General features: G+C 39.4%; 1 protein-coding gene across 4 annotated transcripts in view; it reads right to left on the reverse strand.

Annotated features, from left to right (window-relative positions):
- pax7a (paired box 7a) overlaps positions 1 to 23,449 on the reverse strand; it is a 76,157-nt gene that overhangs the window by 34,015 nt on the left and 18,693 nt on the right. For all 4 annotated transcript variants that reach the window (XM_077726450.1, XM_077726451.1, XM_077726448.1 and 1 more), the window contains one exon: positions 8,935 to 9,134. In XM_077726450.1, the coding sequence (XP_077582576.1) occupies positions 8,935 to 9,134 (200 nt within the window). The remainder of the gene's footprint in view (positions 1 to 8,934; positions 9,135 to 23,449) is intronic.

Here is a 23,449-nt window from a genome sequence, read left to right on the forward strand (position 1 = left end):
TTTATAACATGATTGATAAAAAAAAAATCAAAATTGTTCCTCTTTCATTTAAAAAGGTGTATAGGATAAAGAGGTCAAAAGAGGAGCATGTGTCATAGACTGAGACTCTTTCATTGTCCAAAACCACATAAGCACAACACAAAGCCACAGATTTGAGGCTGCTGCACTCTGGAACGTGATCACAAAGTCACCTTGGACCACAATTTGTCAGGTCGGCTCTTCTCAATCCGGTTTAAGTCTTTGCAGTGGCACAGGCGGAGTTCCCTGGCTATTTCCGTATCTACCTGCACGACGGGCCTTCTCAAGGCGCAAGGAGATTTCCTGGCGCCTACATGCACTAGACAAGGCAAAGAATGAGGACAGCTTCTGAGCTCAGCTTAGCTGCAGGAACCGCAGAGATGGAGAACGACCAAAGGTGAAGGTTGTTACTAATCCCATACGAACCTCACTCAGACTTTTTGGAAACACATCCATCACTTGAATACAGTGCAGAAGTGCAGAAATGATTGGACACAGTATTCTCTAGTCGTGAGTGTGTTGCTTGGGGGGGGAATCATTAAAATGTCACCCAGCAACACTCTGGATAGCACCTTTGGCAATTTCATAGTTATGAGGTTTGGACTTCGGCTCAGAAGCCCCCCCCCCCCTCCCTCTAAGCATGCATAGATTTTCATCCCATATTTCAAAAAGATGTATGTCAGGTTCACTGAAGAATCTAAATGTGGCTTGGCATTTGCTGGAGTTGTGTGCAACTTCTTTTCACTAAAGGTTTGACTGGCAACATTCATTTTTACACTCAACCCAAAAGAGGAAAGCCTTACAAAAATAAAAATAATGGATTTAGACTATAAAGGCAAAAGATTGGCAAAGGGGCTAAGTGTTCTGCTAAAGATAAAGCTAGAAAAGTACCCCAGGGATAAGCATTATGATAAAGATCAAAGCTTTCCTTAATAATCTACGTTCCAAGACATCTTTATTATGCATTATATGCAGTACATTTACATTTACACTAACTTTCAGTACCTCGTTCCAGCCATTTATTAAACACTGGGAGAACTCTAAAAAGTTGCCACACAGAAGCTGCGAGTGGCCTATCTTACTTAGATGCCTATTTTGTAGGTTTTGGGAGTGTTTATGTGTGCTCAAATTCATGTTCAATGTGCTTGCGTCCGTGTGTTGGTTAACATTTAAGGCGCAAGAATTAATAGGGTTGGAATTAGATAAATATAATCAAATAGAAATTGATCAAACCACAATACATCAATGAATACAGTGGTCCCAGTATGGGAAAGTGTGGGAAAGCAGGACACATTGCTATAGACTATTTCAAAATTAAATAATGGATACAGAAAATGTATTTAATGTATTATTTGCCTGATTTTGTAACTTGGATAATGTTTTCGTATATTGCAACAGGAATTTTGGGTTTCAGAATCCGAGGATTTTGTAACCTAAAAATGTATGTAAAAGCATTGGTGAGTAGATGTACCACTATATTGTTATAATCTAGAAAAGCAGTTTTGTTCAAAAGAATGCTTTTCATCAAAAGTTCCAATTAAGCAAGACAACTCTAGAACCTAAAAATTGGTTCTAATATCATAAAATAATGTATAGTTTTACATTCATTCTTTCATTTTCCATACCACTTATCTTCACAAGGGTCATGAGGGGGCTGGAGCCTACCCCAGCCAACTATGGACAGTAGTCAGGGGACAGTCTGAATTGGTTAGGCACAGAGCACAAAGAGACGAACAGCCATTCACGGTCCCACTCATAGCTAAGGACAATTTAGAATATTCGCCTAGCTTCCCACGTTTTGGGGATATGGGAGGAAACTGAAGTACTCTGGGAAAAGCCACATATACATGGGAAGAACTTGCTAACAATATTTATTCATTCATTGACTCTCAAATCGGACTGCCTGTATGAAACAAGAGTTGTACAAAATTGTACTAAAATATTTCGAAAAAGATGATGAAAGAAAACACAGTTGTGCCTGACAAAGACAGGAAAAGAAAGGCAGTCAAATTTCCCGATGTAAATGTTTAAGGACTGTTTTAACCGATCAAAACGTTTAAAGCTGAAACCAGCTTTATTGCTACTGTTCATTGGTTCTCAATCTTTGCTCATGTTTTCAGCAATAATCTTCAAACATGTCCAATGTCTTTAGAAACAAAACTCTGAATTCACTTTCATGAGTCTTTTAAACATAGGCTATGCTGTTGCAAATGGTTTTATGATGGCAATAGTGCTCATGTGGTTATGGCCTTAGCCTCTAATTCGTATAAAGACATTTGCTTTTCAATAGTTCATTCACCGGAAGCCAAACGCATGAATTAACGGCAAGCTGGCTCCGTGTCTCCTTTCATATCGTTACTGATCTGAGATAGTCCTCGCTTTGCGCTGGCGAGCCTTTTGCTTCCTCTAGACAGATCATGCATTCCCACTGTAAATTCCCTATTCAAGCAAACCTCCATGAGGATGCCATCAAAAGAAAGCAACTGCACGCTGAATGTATGATGCTTCTCAGGAGCCAATTTGCGACATGTTGCTCCAGATGAAATGCAAGAGGCACACTAATGACAAAACAAAATATCCAGCCCGAACGAACACACGGGGGTTGATGCAACCAGCCTCAACACACAAACAAGCCTTCAGTCTCTTACCACGCAATATTGTTCGCTGTTCCTCATACATTTTTTCTCAACCCAACCAACCCCACCCCCTATCTTCCCTCTCTTCTTCCCGCTGCCTTCCAGACTGCTGGCACTATGCTAATTAAAGTAGCTAGGAGTGTGAATTTGAGAGTAGAGTGGGATTAACTTGATAAGTATCAAGAGTACAGAAGCACTGTACCAAAGTCATTTAAATTCTAATAATAAAAAAGTGGTATAACATTCACTCTGACGCACGGCAACAATTTCTCTCAACCACAATCTACATAAATCCTATTTGTGCCTTTATGAAACATAAACCCCACACTGGCGGGAATACAGTTTGCCTGTTGGGTTCGGCTGCCGCCACTCAGCCCCCTTGTAATCGTCTCTCTTTTGCCGCTGGTGGGCGATTGATAATGAAACAATTGCTACTTTGTTACTCATCCCCCTTGGTCTATGTTGCATTAGAATTCGTAGCATGAGTCTGAGCTGTAAATCTGCATTTTAGGGAACAAAAAGGATTGAATTGTGCTTCTCATTCATTTATCAAATAATCAATCTAGAGTGGGACTTCACTTTTCATGATGCTCTCCCAGACGAGTGGAAGCTGCTTCAGATAGGAAATGAAGGAATAACTTATACACTAAACTGCTATTAAATCAACAATAATTATATATATATATATATATATATATATATATATATATATATATATATATATATATATATATATATATATATATATATATATATATATATATATATATATATATATATATATATATATATATATATATATATATATATATATATATATATATATATATATATATATAAAAACATTATTCTTTTTAAAAACTAATAGTAGAAAAAAGTCGCAATAACCGAGGCTGTATGCCAGAAATAGAATTGGGTGTTATCACTAGATGTCTCAATGCCTGTATCTGAACAGTACAGTGTGTGCAAGGAAAATGACCATGTGTCTCATAGCTTATATATATATATATATATATATATATATATATATATATATATATATATATATATATATATATATATATATATATATATATATATATATATATATATATATATATATATATATATATATATATATATATATATATATATATATATATATATATATATATATATATATATATATATATATATATATATATATATATATATATATATATATATATATATATATATATATATATATATATATATATATATATATATATATATATATATATATATATATATATATATATATATATATATATATATATATATATATATATATATATATATATATATATATATATATATAGATAGATAGATAGATAGATAGATATAGATACATATAGTGTGAGCGTGATGACAGACAACTCCTGCAAGTGATAAACTACCAAGACCCTTAAAAAAATGATTTACATGCTTCGACCTAGTTAGATGCCACTAAACATTATTGTCATATTTAGGATGTTTATTGGTAGCATGCTGAGTTTGGAGAGTCGTGCAAGTCTGAATTCAGAGCATCATACTTTTCATCATCAAGTCCATCTCATTCGATCGGAAATAAATGCGCATGGAGAATGTTATAGGACACTGTTATCCTGGAAAGACATTTCTAAAACATGAAAAGTGAACTAAATTTCATTTCTGCCAAGGTGTAACACACTTCAAAACCAAAGATAACATGGAGCCAGTAGCGGTTCACTTCCCTGACTTACAAGTAAGCGAGGGTGTGTGGTATAGATGATGGGTGAATGAATGAAAGTTGACATGGAAGCAGATATTTGAAGAAGATAAAGCTGGTGGAGGAATTCCCTCCCACTGCGACACTTCTTCAATGGTTCACATAAATCATATCCCACAATTTGTAAGTTGAGGTCATGAAACACATTGGCGAAGGAGAACTGGTCTGCGCTGAATGTGACAGGAAAGTAGGAAAGAGAGGGAGGGATGGACATCTTAAAATGGCAGGGTACATAAGGTAGTATGCTGTCATTTATCTGCTGGTGAGTTTGTGCTTAGGAGGTTACTCTGCAACATTTTTCATAGACTGAAGCTCCTGCCCTATTTTCCTGACAGCTTGTATCACATCTTCAATGTTGACATGATCGCCAAACTCCATGTCTCTGTGTTCCAGCAAAATGCCCTGTTGATCACGTCCAACAACAAAAATACCACCAAGCACAAAACCCTCTCCCAAGATGTTCCCCATGAAGCCCTTTCCGAAGGCTCAGAGGCTATTCCGCCATAGGAATATAATTTTGCCCACCCAGATTGCTCTTAACATAACCCGGACAACTTTGACACCCAACGACATCTGGAGTATGCGTCATTGCAGCTGTGCAGGAGAAGACTGATTCTGCAGGGCAAAGGTTCTCCTCTTGTCTCCCATCATTTGGGCACCTCTGCAAAAACCCAGCTTGGTGCGTTGCTTCACAATCAAACACACATGTTCTTTCCATTAAAATTCACAAGTAAACAGTAATAACACGTGGCAAAACTTCAACCAGGGCCAAAAGATTGTGAATAACTCAAGAGGACATGACATTTTTTTGTATTCTATGAAATGTAAGTCTAAATTATAGACTTTGGAAAGATCACGGGATACTATGGCTAACTTGAAAACCCTCCACTTTCATTGGGTAAACAGAGAAGGAAATCTGATTTAAAAGATGCAACAAAAAGAATGGGTTTAGGCATCAATGCACCAATGCGTCTGAGCACCGCAAGAAGGCCTTGTTGTCACCAAATCAAATTCTGATTGGTTAAAGCAACAGTCTTATTGACGTTTGATTAATGCAGCAGAGCCTGCAGAACTGATTGTAAAGGCCTTGAGGCAGATTTTTGACCCTGACAATAAATAATGGCTGAAATGTGATTAGTTAAATGATTCAATATGAAAACACACATCTGGAAGCAGGGCAACGAGGGGGGAAAGCAATGAAAGGAAGCTTACAGACAATTTGGAATTATTTAATAAGTATTCATGGACAAAATATAATTAACATCAGTCTGTGATTCAGATATTTCTTAGGCCAGCACAGAAGGCCTTGAAGGCCCTGACGGTACACCACTCATGAAATGATACCTTATTATTATCACATGACACTGTGAACATGAATGAATGCTTATGAATATCCCAGCCATAACAATAAAGACTAACTCGAACAACTTCACCTTTGCATAAAAAATGACATAATTTACTGACACTTGAGCACATCTGTCTTTCTTCTATTTTATGTGTTTCCATTTACTGTCTGTGACATTTCTTAAGTAATGATTGAAAATAAAAAAGAATCCAAGAGCAAAGGCAGTATTCATTAATTAATGAGTGATGAATGAATGGTCAGATTGTTTGCTGGATTTATTCATGTAGTATTTATATATTTATTAAGTGTATTTATTTATTTTAATTGAATTAATATATTTATTTTCCATTGAGTGATTACTAAAATACCAGCTCCTTCCTGCACATGAACAGAATAACACATACTGCTGAAGCACGAATTCTAACAGATAAACACTTAGCATACGCTATTACACTTGGTGGGGTTCTGACACAGTGTGAATGACTGTGGTAAGAGGAGAGAGTTGCCCAAGAAAGCCCCCCCTCCTCCGACTCCCAACCAACCGGTGGCTGCTTGATTAATGTTTACCCGGCAAAGGGGTCCCTGGAGAGGATGAGGAACCCTGTGTGATATGTGGAAGGCTTTACAAGCAGCGGCAATCTTAAAAGTGATAGGATGAGATCCTGGCCAAAAGGCCGGAATGAGAAATCCATCAGGAATGCACTCGACCCTCCCGCCTGCAACTTTGGGTGAACAGCTGCTGCTATAACTCTACTGTAAATATTTTCCTCGCTGACACACAGCTGCATGGCCCCCAAGCAGGCAGTAGACAGCTCCCTTTTTTTAAAATCCAGTTTGCACTACATCACTGCAAGCTGGTGATAACCATGGGAACTTCTTTAAAAGTACTGGACAATGAAACCTATTAATATGACATTTTACAACAATGCATTTGTAGGGAATAATGAGCTATCAAATTGCATTGACACCCATAAACAGAGAATTGTGATTCCATAATAAACAGCAAATGTTAACCTCTGGTCAAAGCTTGTTTAACAATAATATTACAGAAAAGGAAATTATAACTGTTGCATTAGCCTGTTGATTTGCGGACTCATCTTGCATGGTCATGGTATTTTTGTATTGCCGTATTTTCACACATATAGGGCGCACTTAAAAGTCTAACATTTTCTCTAAAATGAATGGGGCGCCCAATCAGTCGGTGTGCCTTGTTTATGGGCTAAATTTAAAATTTATTGTGACACTTACTGCTTAACAGACTGATTTCATTTCTTGCCAACAGGTTACTTATTATGATGACAATCAATATTAAGCACAAAATAATGAAAAAACATGAGTGGTGTATGCGTCATGGAGCTGGCTCGCCTATGAGAGGAGAACCCGAAAAAGTTGGTAAGTGGTCGTGCGTTATCCACTTGTGAGGAGATTTGTATGCATTATTTTTGTAATATTTTGAGGGGGCCAAAAGCAAAAAACCCTTGATAGATTCTTTTCGAAAACTCCTAAAAGTGAAGGTGAAAGCGAGGCTAAAAGAGCCAAGCCGAGAGAAGAAGAAAAAAAAATTAAAACAAAATTTGAATTAAGTTTAATGTAAGCTAAGATTACAATTTTTTAAATGTGCCTGTAATGTGATCTAAGTTGACTTAAATTAAATTTATGTTCATGTTATGTTACAAGCGCGTTGTCTTCCAAAAAATCTCTCTCTCTTTCTCTCTCTCTCTCTCTCTCTCTCTCTCTCTCTCTCTCTCTCTCTCTCTCTCTCTCTCTCTCTCTCTCTCTCACGCTCCTCTGCGCACTCTGCATTGTACTGAATGATGTCTCATTTTAGTATAATCACTAGAAAGTTATTTGTTACTTTGTTAGTGTATGGTGAATCAGAACAAATAAAAATGTTTTTCCATTTTAATATGCTGTTTTTGGTGTTTCAGAGGGTGAACGATTTCCTTTGTATATAGTTCACTTCTATGGCAAACATTGATTTGAGATACGAGTAAATCGACATACGAGCTCGGTCCTGGAATGCATTAAATTGATATTTCAAGATATTACTATACTGCCTTGACACACAAATTGTTCATTACCATTGTCAGGCCTCAAAGCACTTGTATCCCAAAGCACCTTCAGATTGACAGTAAATTTCAACTGGGAGCAATGCTAAATAGATTGAAGCCTCTTTTCTGAAGCTTTGCTTTCTTTATGCTATTCTGCTACTAGTTGTGAAGTGAGTTAACCCACTGCCTGCCATTGAAAGCGATTGACAAGCCTCAACAATATGACATATAACCACTCGCACACCTCATTTTCATTTATGGAAATAGCTGTCCAGTCAATTTTATTGGGAGGAGCTGCCAGCAATCCCCTGAAACAGAGGTGGGTAACATCCTAAACCGTTGGCCAGCTGATCCCAGGGCACAAGGAGACACACAACCATGCACATTCACACCCATATATAGGAGCAATTTAGGGTGTCCAATCAGCCTACCCTGGATGTTTTTGGAATATGGGAGGAAACCAGAGTACCTGGAGGAAACTCACACAAGCATGGGGAGAACATGCAAACTCCACACAGATGGACTTGACCTGGATTTGAACCCAGCACCTCAGAGCTGTGAGACCGACATGCTCACCACTCGCGCTACTAGGCCACCCCAATGTCACCCATTGCAAATAAAATGTATTTGATGTCTATTAGTTTGAATAAGAGTGATTTAGTTAACGTCAGTGGTGGAATACAGTACTTGAATCTCACATTTTTCCTCGCAAATCAGAAAAAAAGAGTCATCCCAGCAAAAGTTTGCAAAACAAAAAAGGTGCTTTAAAAATGTTATATTATTATAATTTTTTGAGTCTCGACGAGAGATCATAAATTGCACTAGTATACACTTGTATAACACTAGTATAAAAAAATCACAATGTATATCAAACGGATTCTTTTGAGAAATAGACAAATTGGCTGTCATGTTAAAATGAACTTTAAATGAAAATGTTTTGTTGAAGATGAGAATCTAACCTCACCTTGCCAGTGATAGAGCATTTATAGTCTGAACTGAGTTTTGTAAAAATTCGTATTTTTTTTTACAAATCTTCATCTTACAAACGTTATGGGTCATTTTAATGTCTGAAACATCATATAACAGCTTAATATTGGTAATCAAGGTGAACTCTACCTGCACCCTAGCTTCTGTCAGTTTGGTCCTCTGGGCCAACTCCTCCCGGGTGTAGATGTCCGGGTAATGCGTCCTTTCAAAGGCTTTCTCCAGTTCCTCCAGCTGCTCAGCGGTGAAGGTAGTACGACTGCGCCTTTGCTTGCGTTTTAGCGGCAAGTCAGGCTCGGAGTCCACATCAGACCCGTCATCCGTGCGGCTACCTGAAGAAAAGGACATGAGGATTTTTTTAGTATCAGTTAGGTATATGGGGTGAAAACGTAAAAAAATAGATTTTGTCATTAGTGTCATCTGCATTCAAAGAATGTACATTTTCAGATTTTTGGATCGATGACATTTAAAGTTTTTCATGGTAAAATTATTTCTTTTTTGGGAAAAGAAAGCAAAAGCCACAATTTTAAATGGAAGGCTGTAAGAACAGAAAAACACAGAAACACTATGAGTGACTCTTATGAAGGAACTGCTGCTTATGCCAAGCACTCACCACTAAGCCTCATCGGTTAAAGACACGTATATCTAAGAATGTATCCCATATTGCTTCCCAATGTTTGATCCATGGAAAGTAGTTGTTGGAATGAAATGAATGACTGACAGTTGTAGTACTGTTTGTTGTACACTATTATTTGTACTGTATTCTTCTGTTTATGCAGGGATTTTTTACAAGTTTTCAAATAAAAAATATTACTTTCGTTTAATTATGAATTTTGGCATAGGAGGCAATATTATCATATAAGTAATCAATAGCTCCACGATCCAAAATAACTCCCATCGGCCTGTGAAAAAGTTAAGGTGAAACTGTTGACCACGATTACCAACAAGTTGTTTCTTGACAGCGTTCTTCCAAAAAAATAAAGAGATTATTTACAATTGATTAAAACAGTCAATTTGCAATGTGATTATATTTTTGTCTAAGTGAATTAATTACACATTAGAACTGTTTTAGGGTGGATTCCAACAATAGTTTGTATAGTTAGTTTTAGCAGAAAAATGCTAATCACAGTGTCACAATTAAAATACTGTAATATAAACAAAGGCTAATTTTAAGATACAGATGTAGTGTTTTCAAGTGTAAATTAAAGTTAGACAATGTCAAAGTCAGCATTTTACTCTTTGTTTTATCTGCGTGCGGGAAAAAGAGAAATACGTTCCACCCATCGATATTGTGGATTTTCTCCTATTGTGAATGGTGGTCTGGACTTTTTACACCCCTCAAGAGCACCCCCCCCCCCCTCGATAAAAGTTGATTCACTGTATACAGCTGTGAGAATATTATCTTAATCTGTGAATATTTATTTGATATAGGAATGGGTCTGATACACAATCCTGCCTCAAAGAGTGGGGGCCCCCAGAGGAAGTTAAGGCGGAGTGCCGGAGCAGAATAGGGGGCGTAGCAGGGGTGCGGGGTTAATCTGCGCGGGCCACCTTGCTGCTCCTCGCCTCTGCTTGGCCCAGGGCACACTGCTTAGACACAGCCATAGTGTGCGTGTTAACACGCCGCACAATATAGTAGCAAAGCCATTCAGCCCAACGGTAGTGTTTGCGTCTGATGTCATTAAGTGAATTATAACACATTTTACACGACTTTTGAGGCATTCAGTTAAGCCGAGGTTTTGCTCGAGGAACAGATATACTGAACAAAGAGGCACAATCCAAACCCGTCAGGGACGTTTTTTGACAGCAAAATATGCATTACCATTATAACTGAATTTAGAAAATTGCATCATTTTCACCTCCTCTGCACATCTATTCAGACTACATGGCCTCTTTCATTTCATGTCACAAAATTCTTATATTCATAATTTCCTCATTGAGTCAGTGACAAGGAAGCACTGACGTGCCAGTGTTGCTGCGGGCTTTGTACGATTGCATCACTCACAGTCCAAAAAAGTGTGGGAGAGGGAAAATAAAGGGAAGATATGCAAGGAGTGCCACCAGAATCCTGCTTGTGACACCATTCAGCTCAAATCAAATGCAGAGTGGTCACCTACCTTCTTCCTAACTCATTCTTTCCATTCATTCGCTCTTCAGCAGCATCTTTCAGCATAAGTGGACAAAGAATACTCAAACATAGCCAACAAATAACAACTGTGGGAACAAAAGAGTAACAGAACTGGCAGAGTCTCAAGGCCGGCTCCAGAGTTTAATTAAACAAGGAATTAGGGGATTATATGGAGACTATCATCACAGGCCACTCCACCAACATTTTTTTTGTCTCCCCTGAGCTTGCGCTTGACGATTCTCTGCGGATTACAACGTGGCCGCCGGACATGAGTCCGCATTCATTAAATCAATTCTTCAGTCTCATCCGTTTTAATAAAGATTGATTCTTGGAACACGCGCCGCCCTTGAACATACAAAAGTTGAATATGTACATACACCGAGTATCCTTTTGTTGGTTTTCATGAGGATGCGTACATCCATTGGGTCGCTAAGTTGCTGTGAGGACACTCGAGACCGGGCACGGATCACTTTCCAAAGTCACCCTCAGTGTCCTACCGGGAGAGGACGCCGCCAACGGGGACTCGAGGGGGCTTCCAGAAAGAACCGCTAGTCCCCTTACACCAGCTTCTTTTCCTTCGTCCTTTCCAAGACTTTACTTTGCGGCCAACCTGCTGCGGCCTCCCTTGTCACATTCAGCCTGCCACTGGGCTAATGACTGATAACCCTAGACAGCTGATAGCGTGTACTGCGGCTCTCCATTAAGCCCTTCAGAGCCAACACATCTGCTCTTAAACATGAAGCACAACCATTAGGTCACCAGGACTGTCAGTAATAAAGACGAGGGAAGTGGAACATGCTACAAACCAATGTTCCCTCTAGGCTTTGCGGGTGCGCAATTGCGCACTACTCTCGTGTTCTTCACGCACAGCTAACATACGCAGCCCACAAAATAAAATCCAACCTGAATTTTAATAAAATTAACACATTAGAATTTTTTCGGTCTCATTTTAGAACACAACTGAGGGAATGGCAGCCTGTCACTGACAAACAACAACAAACGGTAATTATGGATAAAACTCTGACTAGCACTGTGTCCAGCCAATGATATGATGTCACGTGTGTTTACTTCCGTGAGTAAATATTAACTACATTGATTGACTGTGTTAGTTATGCGTTATGTGTAGGTACCTGTGTTTTGCAGGTATATTGCATATAGCTAACGGTTCGGTGGAAGTGCTGCCAAGCCTTCATCTCGGCGGACAGTCCGGGCGGGCTGTGTCAGAGCCACTCAACAAGCCAAAGTAAAAAAGAAATGCGGTTCTTTTACGATGGAAGGGCTGACAGAGTGCATATTGAAGTGACATTTAATAAGATGATTTATTCATAGATATTAATCATTAAATTTAATGATGACTATATCATTTATGGGTAGGAGACATACACCTGCTTATGGGAGGTGTGATACTGGTGTGTGCCCATAGCGAGCATTTATTATGTTGCCCACACTTGTCCTCAGTGTGCTGGGGAGGTAGTCTGTATGCCCAGACGTGAAAGAATTGAGTGAAAATTGCTGCATACCCACACACACACACATACTACATCTGCAGGCAGCTCCCAGCTGGGACCAGTAACAGTTTAGCGCTTCAGTGAAAATACTGATTCTAGCACAAATTTAACTCTTCTTTTTAGAGCTGGTTGAGAAGTTTTTGTCCATTCATTTATGTATTTATCTTCCATACCGTGCATCTTTGAAAGGGTTGAGGGAGTTGCTGAAACCTATAATCCAGCTGCCATCGGGCAAAAGGCAGACTACACCCTAGACTGGTCGCCAGTCAGTTGTAGGGCACACAGAGACAAACAACTATCCACACTTCCAATCATACCATCACCAGAGGGAAATCGAGCTCGCAACTTCCCACACATGTATAAAATGGTAAATTCATGTCCTCTACAAAAACAAAAACACTGATAATATGAAATGATAATATGCTTTACTACACCTATAATGAAGTGACTAGCTATAAATCTCCTTCAGATTCTGAAGTCATAAAATATCGTGAAGACTGTTTCCCGCCAGTCTTGTACCTACACACACACACATATATATATATATATATATATATATATATATATATATATATATATATATATATATATATATATATATATATATATATATATATATATATATATATATATATATATATATATATATATATATATATATATATATATATATATATATATATATATATATATATATATATATATATATATATATATATATATATATATATATATATATATATATATATATATATATATATATATATATATATATATATATATATATATATATATATATATATATATATATATATATATATATACATATATATAGGAACCGACCAACTTGTGTCGCTACCTTTTATCCCTTTGTACAAAGTAAAATCAAAGTTGTTAAATTTCCAGTTTTTGTGTTGTGTGTTCAAAATGCAAAGTCAATTCAACACTATTCAACTATTTTAAAGTTCATTCATTTTCCATACCGCTTATCCTCACATAGGTCCCAGGGGTTTCTGGACCCTATCCCAGCTAACTATGGGCACTAGGCAGGGGACACCATGAATCAGTGGCCAGCAAGTCGAAGGGTACAAGGAGTTGGATAAACCATTCACGCTCACACTTATACCCAAGGGCCACTTGTCCGCTAATTTAAAAGTATTTCCTCAAAAGAGTTGGGGCTACTCTGAGTACCAAGCAAATCTGTTAAGTGCAAAATTTAAAATGAACATTTGGCAGAGTATGTAATTCCCAGTATTCCATCGTCTGAGTAAGAGCAGGGCAAATCCAAGCAGTACAGCAGAGAAATTCATGTCCTCTACAAAAACAATAATACTTTCTATGTAGCAGTGACGCCTTACGTCAAGTAGCAATGTGTCTTGTATGCGGCTAACACTGTGACAAGGTGATGTTACTTTTGGGGTCTACACCTTCCCTATTGCGCCAGTGGTAATAATCACATAAACAAGCAAACAACACTCCCACGGGTGTCAAGACCCATTCGTTAATAGTCCTCTCCGCAACAAAAAGGTACATACTGATTAGGCCTCAGCATAATACCACTGCTCTAAGGGTTCATGGGATATTGATAAACCTCTCGCGGCTCTCGTTACTTACATAAAGCCCAATTAGAATCTAATTATGCAAAATCCAGTGGGTATGATTACTGTGGTGTACGCTTCTCCTGGGGGCCCCTAAAGGTTTACTCGCCCCACCCAGAGCATTGATTCAAATCCTGGTCAGTGCTTTGTTTGGCTAAGTGTTGATTAAGGTGAAGAATAAAACTGAATTGAGAATGACAGTAAGAGGAAATAAATAGTGAACTGCTACAAATAACATGTAGTGTAATGAAGCTTAAATAGTCCTTTATTAAATAAAAACTAGACAATACTCATCTCCCTCATCTCTCACCTCATTTTCTGAATGGCTTTATCCTCTATAGGGTCGCGGGGGGTGCTGGAGCATATTGCAGCTGACTCCAGGCCAGAGGCGGGGGACACCCTGAATCGGTGCCCAGCCAATCGCAGGGCACAAGGAGACGGACAACCATGCACACTCACACCCATACCTAGGGGCAATTTAGAGTGTCCAATCAGCCTAGCCTGCATGTTTTTGGAATGTGGGAGGAAGCCAGAGTACCCAGAGAAAACATACGCAGGCCCGGGCAGAACATGCAAACTCCACACAGATGGACGAGTAGAAAATACAGGACAATTAAATCAACTACAAAGTATTGATTTAAAAATCTATTCAATATAATAGGCACAGTCTGTCTTTTCTTATTTACATAAAGTTGCCCAACGTTTTGAGCCCAGGAGTCTAGACAATATTCCCCAAATGAAAGTAAAATCAACTAAAAACAGTTTACTACTAAGTAAATGTTCCTTTACTGCATTTTGGGGAAAGTATAAACATGGTTTTGTCTAGTTTCATGTTTCCAGCAAGAAACCTCAATCAAAGCCTGTTTAAAAGGACCATTTCCAGAACTTTAAAATGAGGTTGTCGATATATTTTGGATTTGGGTTTGCGAATCAAGTTTAGCCACATTTGGACTCTTTATGAAAGGCCATGCTTGCTTGTTCAGATAGTTGAAGGAAAATTGATACACCCTTGATTCACACTCCAGATTCACAAACTGTCTTACATCAAGTACTGCATGGCTATGGTCACTGTGGAGAAAACCATCCAGGTGTACCAAAACCGGAAACCATGGATGACCAGCCAGGTCCGATCAGTCCTCCAGGCCCATGATGTGGCCTTCAGATCTGGCAACAGGGCATAGCTCACACCAACCCGAGGAGAGGGCATTAAGCATGCTAAGCAGACTACAAAGGGAAGATAGAAGAGCAATTTAACAACCCCTGAAGGTGTGGCAGACCATACAGCCCCTCACCAACTACAATGGCTGTGCTGTGTCTTTTTTGCCTGCTTTTGAGTCCCAAGCCAAGCACTCAGTCACACCACCTCAATCTCAAATACAACCCACACCAACATATGAAACTACCCCTCTCACCGTGCCGGTGGTGGACGTAACACCTGTGCTCTGGGCCACAGAATAAGAATACCAGGGAAAGTACTTAAGGTATGTGCTGACAAACTAGCACCAGTCTTCACTAACATTTTAAATCTGTACCTAGAACAAGTCAACATTCCAGCCTGCCTAAAATCAACCACGATCATACCAGTGCCCAAGAAGTCACCCATAAAAAAATCTGGATGACATCTGCCCAGTAGTACTCTCAATCATCCATCAATCTTGCTCACCACTCTTGGGCAGCCAAAACTACCGCACTGGTCAAGAAGGTGCGGCATAAGATACATTTCCTAAGAATTCTAAGGACAGAGCAATCAACACCAACCTGCTGGCGACCTTCTACATGTCAGCCTTTGAAAGCATGCTGACCTATGTTGTGTACAGACGTGGACAGGAAATGACTGGAATAGTGATCAACACAGGACATACGATCATCAGCTACACCCTACCTATCCTGTTCACCATCTACAACTCCAAGATAATCCCAAATAACAAGATACATCCTGGATTCCACCTCTTAAACCTGCTGCCCTATGTAAGAAATTAGGGTTACTTGCACTTTTTTGTGTTGCGGAGTTAAAAGTTGTTCCATTGACCCGCACAGTTCAATTTGCCCGCAAACCAAGTTAAAAATCAGTTTTTAGCAATTCTGAAAATTCTTGATGAACAGTATGGAAAATAAATGACAATTTTGCAGATTCTTAAATAGCCTAAAATCCACACAAAACAGAAGAAGCGGCATATTTTGAAAGTGTTTGGTAACTTGCAAAGACTTTTGATAAAAATTCTTCTATAGTTATTTCGCATTTCTAAACTGGCCATTTATAATAATAACTTCAAAGTTGCAGATGATTTTGATTGAATTAACATATTACAGCTACAATAAAAAGCTAAATTATTGTTTTGTAGCCAAATTAAATACAGAAACAAGCTAGAGTTTGATACCAACAGACTATATTCTAGAATGATAATACATATACAATCGGTATTTTTGGTTTGATGCCTTTGTTGGGTTTTTAAGGCCCCCTCATAATTATAGCATCGCTTCAGACATGACATGATGACGGAACGAAAACTTGGGAAACATTTTACAGCCACTGTCAGGTGCTTCATCTTTAATTCAGATATGACTAAAAAGCTCCCTGCTCACCAAGCCAATGTGTCCTCTGTATTTTCACCGCACCTTTAGCTTGCTATCTAAGCCACAAGGACAAAAACAGACAGGGCTTTGGCAGCGCGGCATTAGCTCATAATGGCTCATTTTGAAAAGCATATTAGTTCCAGCATAATTACGATGAGGCCTTGCGCTCTCTTTGTGCATGTGTTGTGACTGTGTGTGTGTGTTGCAAGCATTCACAGGACCAGCCTGTGAGCTCCGAGTCACACCAGTTGACTGTGAGTGACAGCAGATTTAAACTAAAAAATCTCCCCCCCCTACCCCCTGGTATCCCAGAAGACGAAAATAACACGCAGTCTTTTCTCCCCGTTGTAATGTTGACTTGTTTATTTTTGTGCCTACCTTTTGTCGTGCCTGATACCGCAATTATACTTTTTGTCAGTCATGGAGGGGGAATAGCAAAAGAACTAATTATGCAAACAGGCCCCAGATACGCGATGGGATCTGCTATCAGTGACGTGCATCTGTCTCTGTTCTCTGTGCTGTCTCTACTGCTCCAGGCCTGAATATAAACAGGGCTTCCTGCGACTCAAGCACACAACACTGTGGGATGTTTTGGGGGGCGTGGAGTTGGTAAGGTGGCGATGGAAGTGGATGGCATTTTGAGGTGGGGGGTGGGTGGGGGGAATGGGGTGCAGCCACATCAAATAGCTAACAATTTTCCCAATTTGCATTCTGTGGAGAACGGCATCGGCGGCAAACACACGTCATCCTAAAGGGGCCGCCGAGCAAAAGGGACAGCACGATTTATCACAGATAGTGACTTTGTGCGATGGCAACGAGATTGGCGATAAACGCGACACTTTGAAAGACAATTTACGCTATGAAGCATCTCCTGCGGTTATCTTTCAGTGGGAAGGAAAACAACAACAAAAACTCTGCAATCTATTCTACTGAAACTTCTTAAATATTTGAACATTTCTCAGAAACTTTTTTTCATTATACTTCGGTAAGAAAGGTGGGCCGACGGATGAGTGGTTAGAGCGTTGACCTCACAGTGGGGAACTTGGGTTCAAATCTAGGTCGGTCTAGCTGTGTGGAGTTTGCATGCTCTCCCCGAGCCTGCATGGGTTTTCACCAAGTACTCCAGTCCTCCCACATTCCAAAGACATGCATGGTAGGCTGCTCGGACACTCTCTAAATTGCACCTAGGTATGAGTGAGAGCGTGAATGGTTGTTTGTCTTCTCGTGCCCTGGGATTGGCTGGGCACCAATTCAGGGTGTCCCCAGCGTCTGGCCCGAAGGCAGCTGGGATATGCTCCAGCACCCCCTGCGACCCTAGTGAGGATAGAGCGGTTCAGAAAATGAGATGAGATGAGACTTCGGTAAGAAATATTTTCAAAAAGTTTCACACTTCCTACTTGTATTATTTCAACACTGTAAACACATTCCAAAAGAATATGCTACATTAAATACTTTACACACAGTAGTATTTAAAGCAGAGATCACCAAATCCGGACCACGAGGGCACCTCTCCAGTCTATTGTTCCTGTCGCCCTCCTCTAACACACGAAGCCGTCACGCAGAAGCCAGTGGCAGTAGCTCTGTCCACCGGCTGACTGGCGACCAGTCTAGGGCAGGAGTGGGCAAACTATTCCACAAAGGACCGCAGTGGGTACAGGTTTTCATTCCAACCAAGAAAAAAGACACATTTTCACCAATCTGATGTCGTAGAACTGCAATCAGTGGATTCCAGTCAGGTGCTTCTTGTTTTCTACAGAAATCTCATTGGTCAACATGTCTGTTCCTGATCTTTTGTTACAAAAACATGCATCCACAGCGGCCCTCGAGGACTGGTTTGCCCACCCCTTGTGTAGGGTGTAGTCAGCCTTTCGCCCAAAGCTGGCTGGGATAGGCTCTGCCAACCCCCACAAGCCTTAGGAGGATGTCTAGTACGGAACATGAATAACCTGTAACCCTTACGAGGATGTGTGGTATGGAAGGTGAATAAAAGGTATCTTCAAGATGGTGTTTAATGTTTTACCATCTCTTCAAGACTTTTGATAAAACTGAAAATAATCAAAGTACTTTACAATTTAGTGCAAATCTAGTATAATGCATGCTGTATTTGTTAGCAATCGATAAACCTCTAAGACAGGTTCATCTTCGAGGTGCCCTGCCATAAAATTGCTCCCTTATTGTATTGTGGCTGACTTAATATGACCTCTCAAAATTCCCTCCTCATGAGTTATATTAACTTTTGGGGCTGAAATATTTAAAGAAACGACAAGGACCCTACCAAAAGAAATAGTAAAAATGTATTTACTCTGCATTAGGGGTGATAAGCTAATAATTTAGCCACCGCTGCTGCCCTTGAGTAGACTGACAGAAGCGAGACAGTCAATTTGTGCCATCGGCATCAGCAAGAGCAACACTTATTTATGGGAGTTGTCACTGGGAAGAAGGCGCGGCAGGCCCATGAGAGTGCACACTAGCCTCCCCTGAGCCCTCACCTTCTGTCCGCTGGGCCTCCCTAGCCTGTTCAGTCCTCAGAGACTAGCTCCACGGGGGAGAATTAGAGCATGAATAGGTGCCTGACAGGCCTGTGCAGCACGGCGGGGCATCCATACACGCTGATATATTGACTCCCCATGCTTAGGCGCTGCTCAAGTGGGAAAACGTGACGGCCTTAAAGGGTGGTTGGATTTGGCATTTCTCTCAGTTACCATTCAACTGAAAGCATCCCTATTGCTGAGGAAAATGTTGTTTCTACACTACCAATCGATTGTATTAATTCATTCATTTTCTGAACCATTTATCCTCACAAGGGTCACGGGGTGTGCTAGAGCCTATCCCAGCTTACTTTGTACACGAGGCGGGGGACATCCTAAATTGGTGGCCAGCCAATTGCATGGCACAAGGAGATGGACAACTATTCATTCACGCTCAAACTTATTTAGACTGTCCAACCCGCTTACCATGCATGTTTTTGGAATGTGGGAGGAAACAGGCGAAAACCCACGCAGGCTCGAGGAGAACATGCAAACTCCACAAAGGGGGATTCGACCTGGGATCGAACCCAGGACACCATAACTGTGAGGCCGACGTACTAACCACTTACACGCCGGGCCACCCATGAATTGCAATTGTAAGTAAATGTTCCTTAAAAAATGTTAAAAATAGATAATGAATGAAATACGTTCAAAGAGATCATGTTTAATCGTCTGGAAAAAAAATGAAAAATAAATGTAAAAAAATATACCACACTGCTATCCAAAGCAGATAGTTGAAAATTTTGTTTTACATTAATGGACAAAACAGTGGTAAATTGTATGAGTAAATAATTAAATAAATATACAAGTAACAAACAGCCTTGAAGTTGATATAAAATGTCTTTAAAACTGGGTACCGATGTCAATTTTGACCTTATATTATTGTAACATTGTGGTATTGATTGTCTGAAAACGAAAGCCGCACAATAAAAAAATAACACACACATTTAAATAGTTTACATTTTAGTAAACCTAAAAGTAGATACAACTTTAATTATCTCTAAAAAAAAATTCCACCTCGCTTTCTAACGTACCATCCGTCCATCTTAAATATTGAGCTTTCTACCTCTGTATGAAAGAATGTCACAGCCCAGGGTTTACTAATTGAGGTCAGAGCGAGAATAATTCAATTAACAGAGGAACGATTTAAAAATTGCTGCCCTGTGGGGGTCTCAGACTCATGGTCTCTTGGCAAAGATCTCTTCTTACATAAAAGAAAAAAATATATATTAAAAAAAATATATCAAGCTGAAATGTCTCAAGGCTGCACCAAAGACAGATTAAGCTAGCACAGTGCGAAATGTACTCATTTATGTGCATGAATGCCTGAAGAAGGCATTCTCATTTTCTGGACATTGAATTTTTGTGGAAAATTTTGAACTCCCAGGAATTCAACACAGCATCACATTTCTATCAAGCGAGCAGAATAAATATAGATGAAATGACTCATGTCCAACAAATATAGGCCATGTGACCAACATTCCCTCTAAACTGTGCCCATGCTTAATTGCGCAGTACTTTTTTTCACCGCGCACAGCAAACATGCTGCACACAATATAAAATCCAACCTGAATTGTGAAAAACACCACAAATAAATACATTAAAAAGTTTTCTGTGCCATTTTGCAATGCAACTCACAGAGTTGCAGCCTCTCAGTAAAAAGCTACAAAAAATGGTAGCTTGGGTAAAAATATGATTCACACTGTTTAGCCAATGATATGATGAGGTGCATGCCATCCAAGCGTGTTTACTTACGCAGCTTGAGTAAATGTCAGCGACATTGATTGGCTGCGTAACCTGCGTTCGTTACGCAGTTAATTAATGTTTGAGATAGTCTAAATTCCATTCTTAATGATAGTTCTATCTCGAGCGTCACACTCAGCACAAAATTCGTTTGAATGCTGTTGGAATTGTATAAAGACGCAAGACGGGATTGGGCATCATTGCAGGATAGTGCAAAAGATTGAGGCACACAAAGTCAAAGTTCTCATCAACAATATTCTGCTCGCCATCAAGATTAATACATCAATGCTGTTGGTTCAGCAAATCCTCGATAACATGGCGAAGTATGTGAGAATACCGGAAAGCTGGTGAAGTAAAACTATGCCTCGAGATGTGGAAACAATTTTTAGAACTGTATATTCCACGTTCTCTCGGGCCAGTATAAAAAGGTTTCGCCTGTTCTGTCCCTTCTGGCTTCCCTTCCCTTGTGTGACCAAGCGTTTAAAGTTTGTCATCAACCTCCTGTGTTCTGGCACGTCTTTGGTGGCAGTATTGTTTTGTGCTTCGTGTTTCCTGTTGAATTGAGTGAGGAATGTTTTGCCTCTTTGTTCGGTGTGCGTCTCCCATGTCGAGTTTGTCCCTATTTTGTCCCTATTTTGTCCCAGGTTGTATAATTTTTGTATGATTATCTGGCATTAAAAGACTAAGTAGTGCACCAGCACTACCTTCTCGCTTTTTGTTTCCTGCATCCTGAGTTCGACTTCGCTGCGCAGCCGAGGCAAATCATGACAGTGGCCATAGCGAGCACTTCTAAATGTTGCTCACAGTGGTCCTTAATGTGCTCTGGGAGCTTGTTTGAATGCCTTTTTTTAAAAAAACATGGGGGACAGAGCTTTCCCCAGGGAGACAATGAGTGAAAATGAAGAAATAAGCCCATTAGTTTTGGAAAATAGGGAGAGGCAGACAAAACATTAGAAAGTTGTCGAACAAATTTGTGATTGGCAACACTCAAGGGGGTGCAATACGTCAGCTTGTCCTTTTGTAGCACACAGCCAATTAAAACAAACGAATAGGAGCAGAAAATGGGAAATGTTCTGCCGCTAAGTAGCATAGGCTAATGGGCATTTCTATATACTAGTGGATCATGGTGGCGGTAGTGTGTGCTAAACCTAATTATTGTTGCACATTATGCTGCCTTCTTCCTGTTTTGTAATAAAATTAGTCCCAAAATGTCTTTTAACTCGTTCCAGAATGTGGCTCGGCGGTGAGCAGTCAAGTCTTTGATAAGCCTCAGCGGCGAGGTGAATCGCTTGCAAAGTGCACCGTCTTTTCAATAAATTACGTGCCTCCTGACCGGCTCATCTGATTTAACATGGACATCATAAAAGCTGGCGTGGCGCCAACTAATTTTGCCAAACCTGCCGTTTTGCCAGAATAACGACAGCTTAATCAGCACGACAAACATGCATTTGTGCCAGAGGTCCTGCTTATTATTTTTATTATTACGAAGGCAGAAGATTCCTTCAGACAGGCGGGCAAATCCAATGTGAATGTCTTTTTATGTGCCTTTTTTTTTGCACCGAAAGAGTCGGGTTCATTAGAAAAAAGACATACAAATGAAATATACCTATCTATCTGTCAAACTGTACTTATCAATAAAAATCAAAAATGATTTTTACCATTTTTGGGGAGTGAAAAAGTTTAAGCCTAACCCATTTCCCCAGAAGGGAAGATCACCTCAAAGAAAGTAAAAAAAGGACAAAGCCGCCTGTCGGTGCTTGACGTCAGCTGTCAGCCGCCAACCATGTCTGATAAATAACTCGTTGGTTGGGATGACTCTGATTCACAGAATTACACAGTGAATTAAATCATGTTTACCACAGAAATTGCTCCGTTGGGTGCAACGGATGCACAGACAAAAGATGGAACGTTTTTTGCCTCCTAGCTGGAACACGAGATAATATTGAATGTTTTTGCATCATCCTTTTCATATGGAGTTTGATACCGTGAAAGATCTCTGTTTCTAAACAATAGTGCCTATTGTTCGTAATGGTCATGAGGTCAATCAGATCTGCCTTTTTTTTTAAATCGCAAACTAATGACACATCAGCTGCTATTTAAATACTTCAGCCTCTATTTAAAGCTGCATTAATAATGATTCTCAAGCCCCCCAAAAATATGTATATTTATCTTTAGTAAAAATAAATGTACTATTGTATTGAATTTACAATACCAGATTATAGGTATCGCCATTACAAAAGCTTGAAAGAAATGAAAAAGCTCGGTTGAAAACTGCATTCAGTGACTTTCCTAACATTTACCTTATGTAACGTTTCCGACCCGACCGTTGTGAGGATAAATTGTTCAGAAAATTGATGAATGAACAACTCCTCTTTTGGATAGGAAAGTTTCAAGTGAATACAAATAACTTTTAAAAATTAATGTTAATGTTATAATATGATACATTAATATTACATAAAAATAGTAGTACATTTAAAGTTTGCCTTGATTCTAGTTCTAACAATATAAAAGTTGTCTTACAAACCTCTATCCAATGATTGATGAGTGTAGACAAATGAGCATTTGAAT

Source organism: Stigmatopora nigra, chromosome 10 (genome assembly GCF_051989575.1).
Source record: "Stigmatopora nigra isolate UIUO_SnigA chromosome 10, RoL_Snig_1.1, whole genome shotgun sequence".
In the NCBI taxonomy this organism is placed as follows: Eukaryota; Metazoa; Chordata; class Actinopteri; order Syngnathiformes; family Syngnathidae; genus Stigmatopora; species Stigmatopora nigra.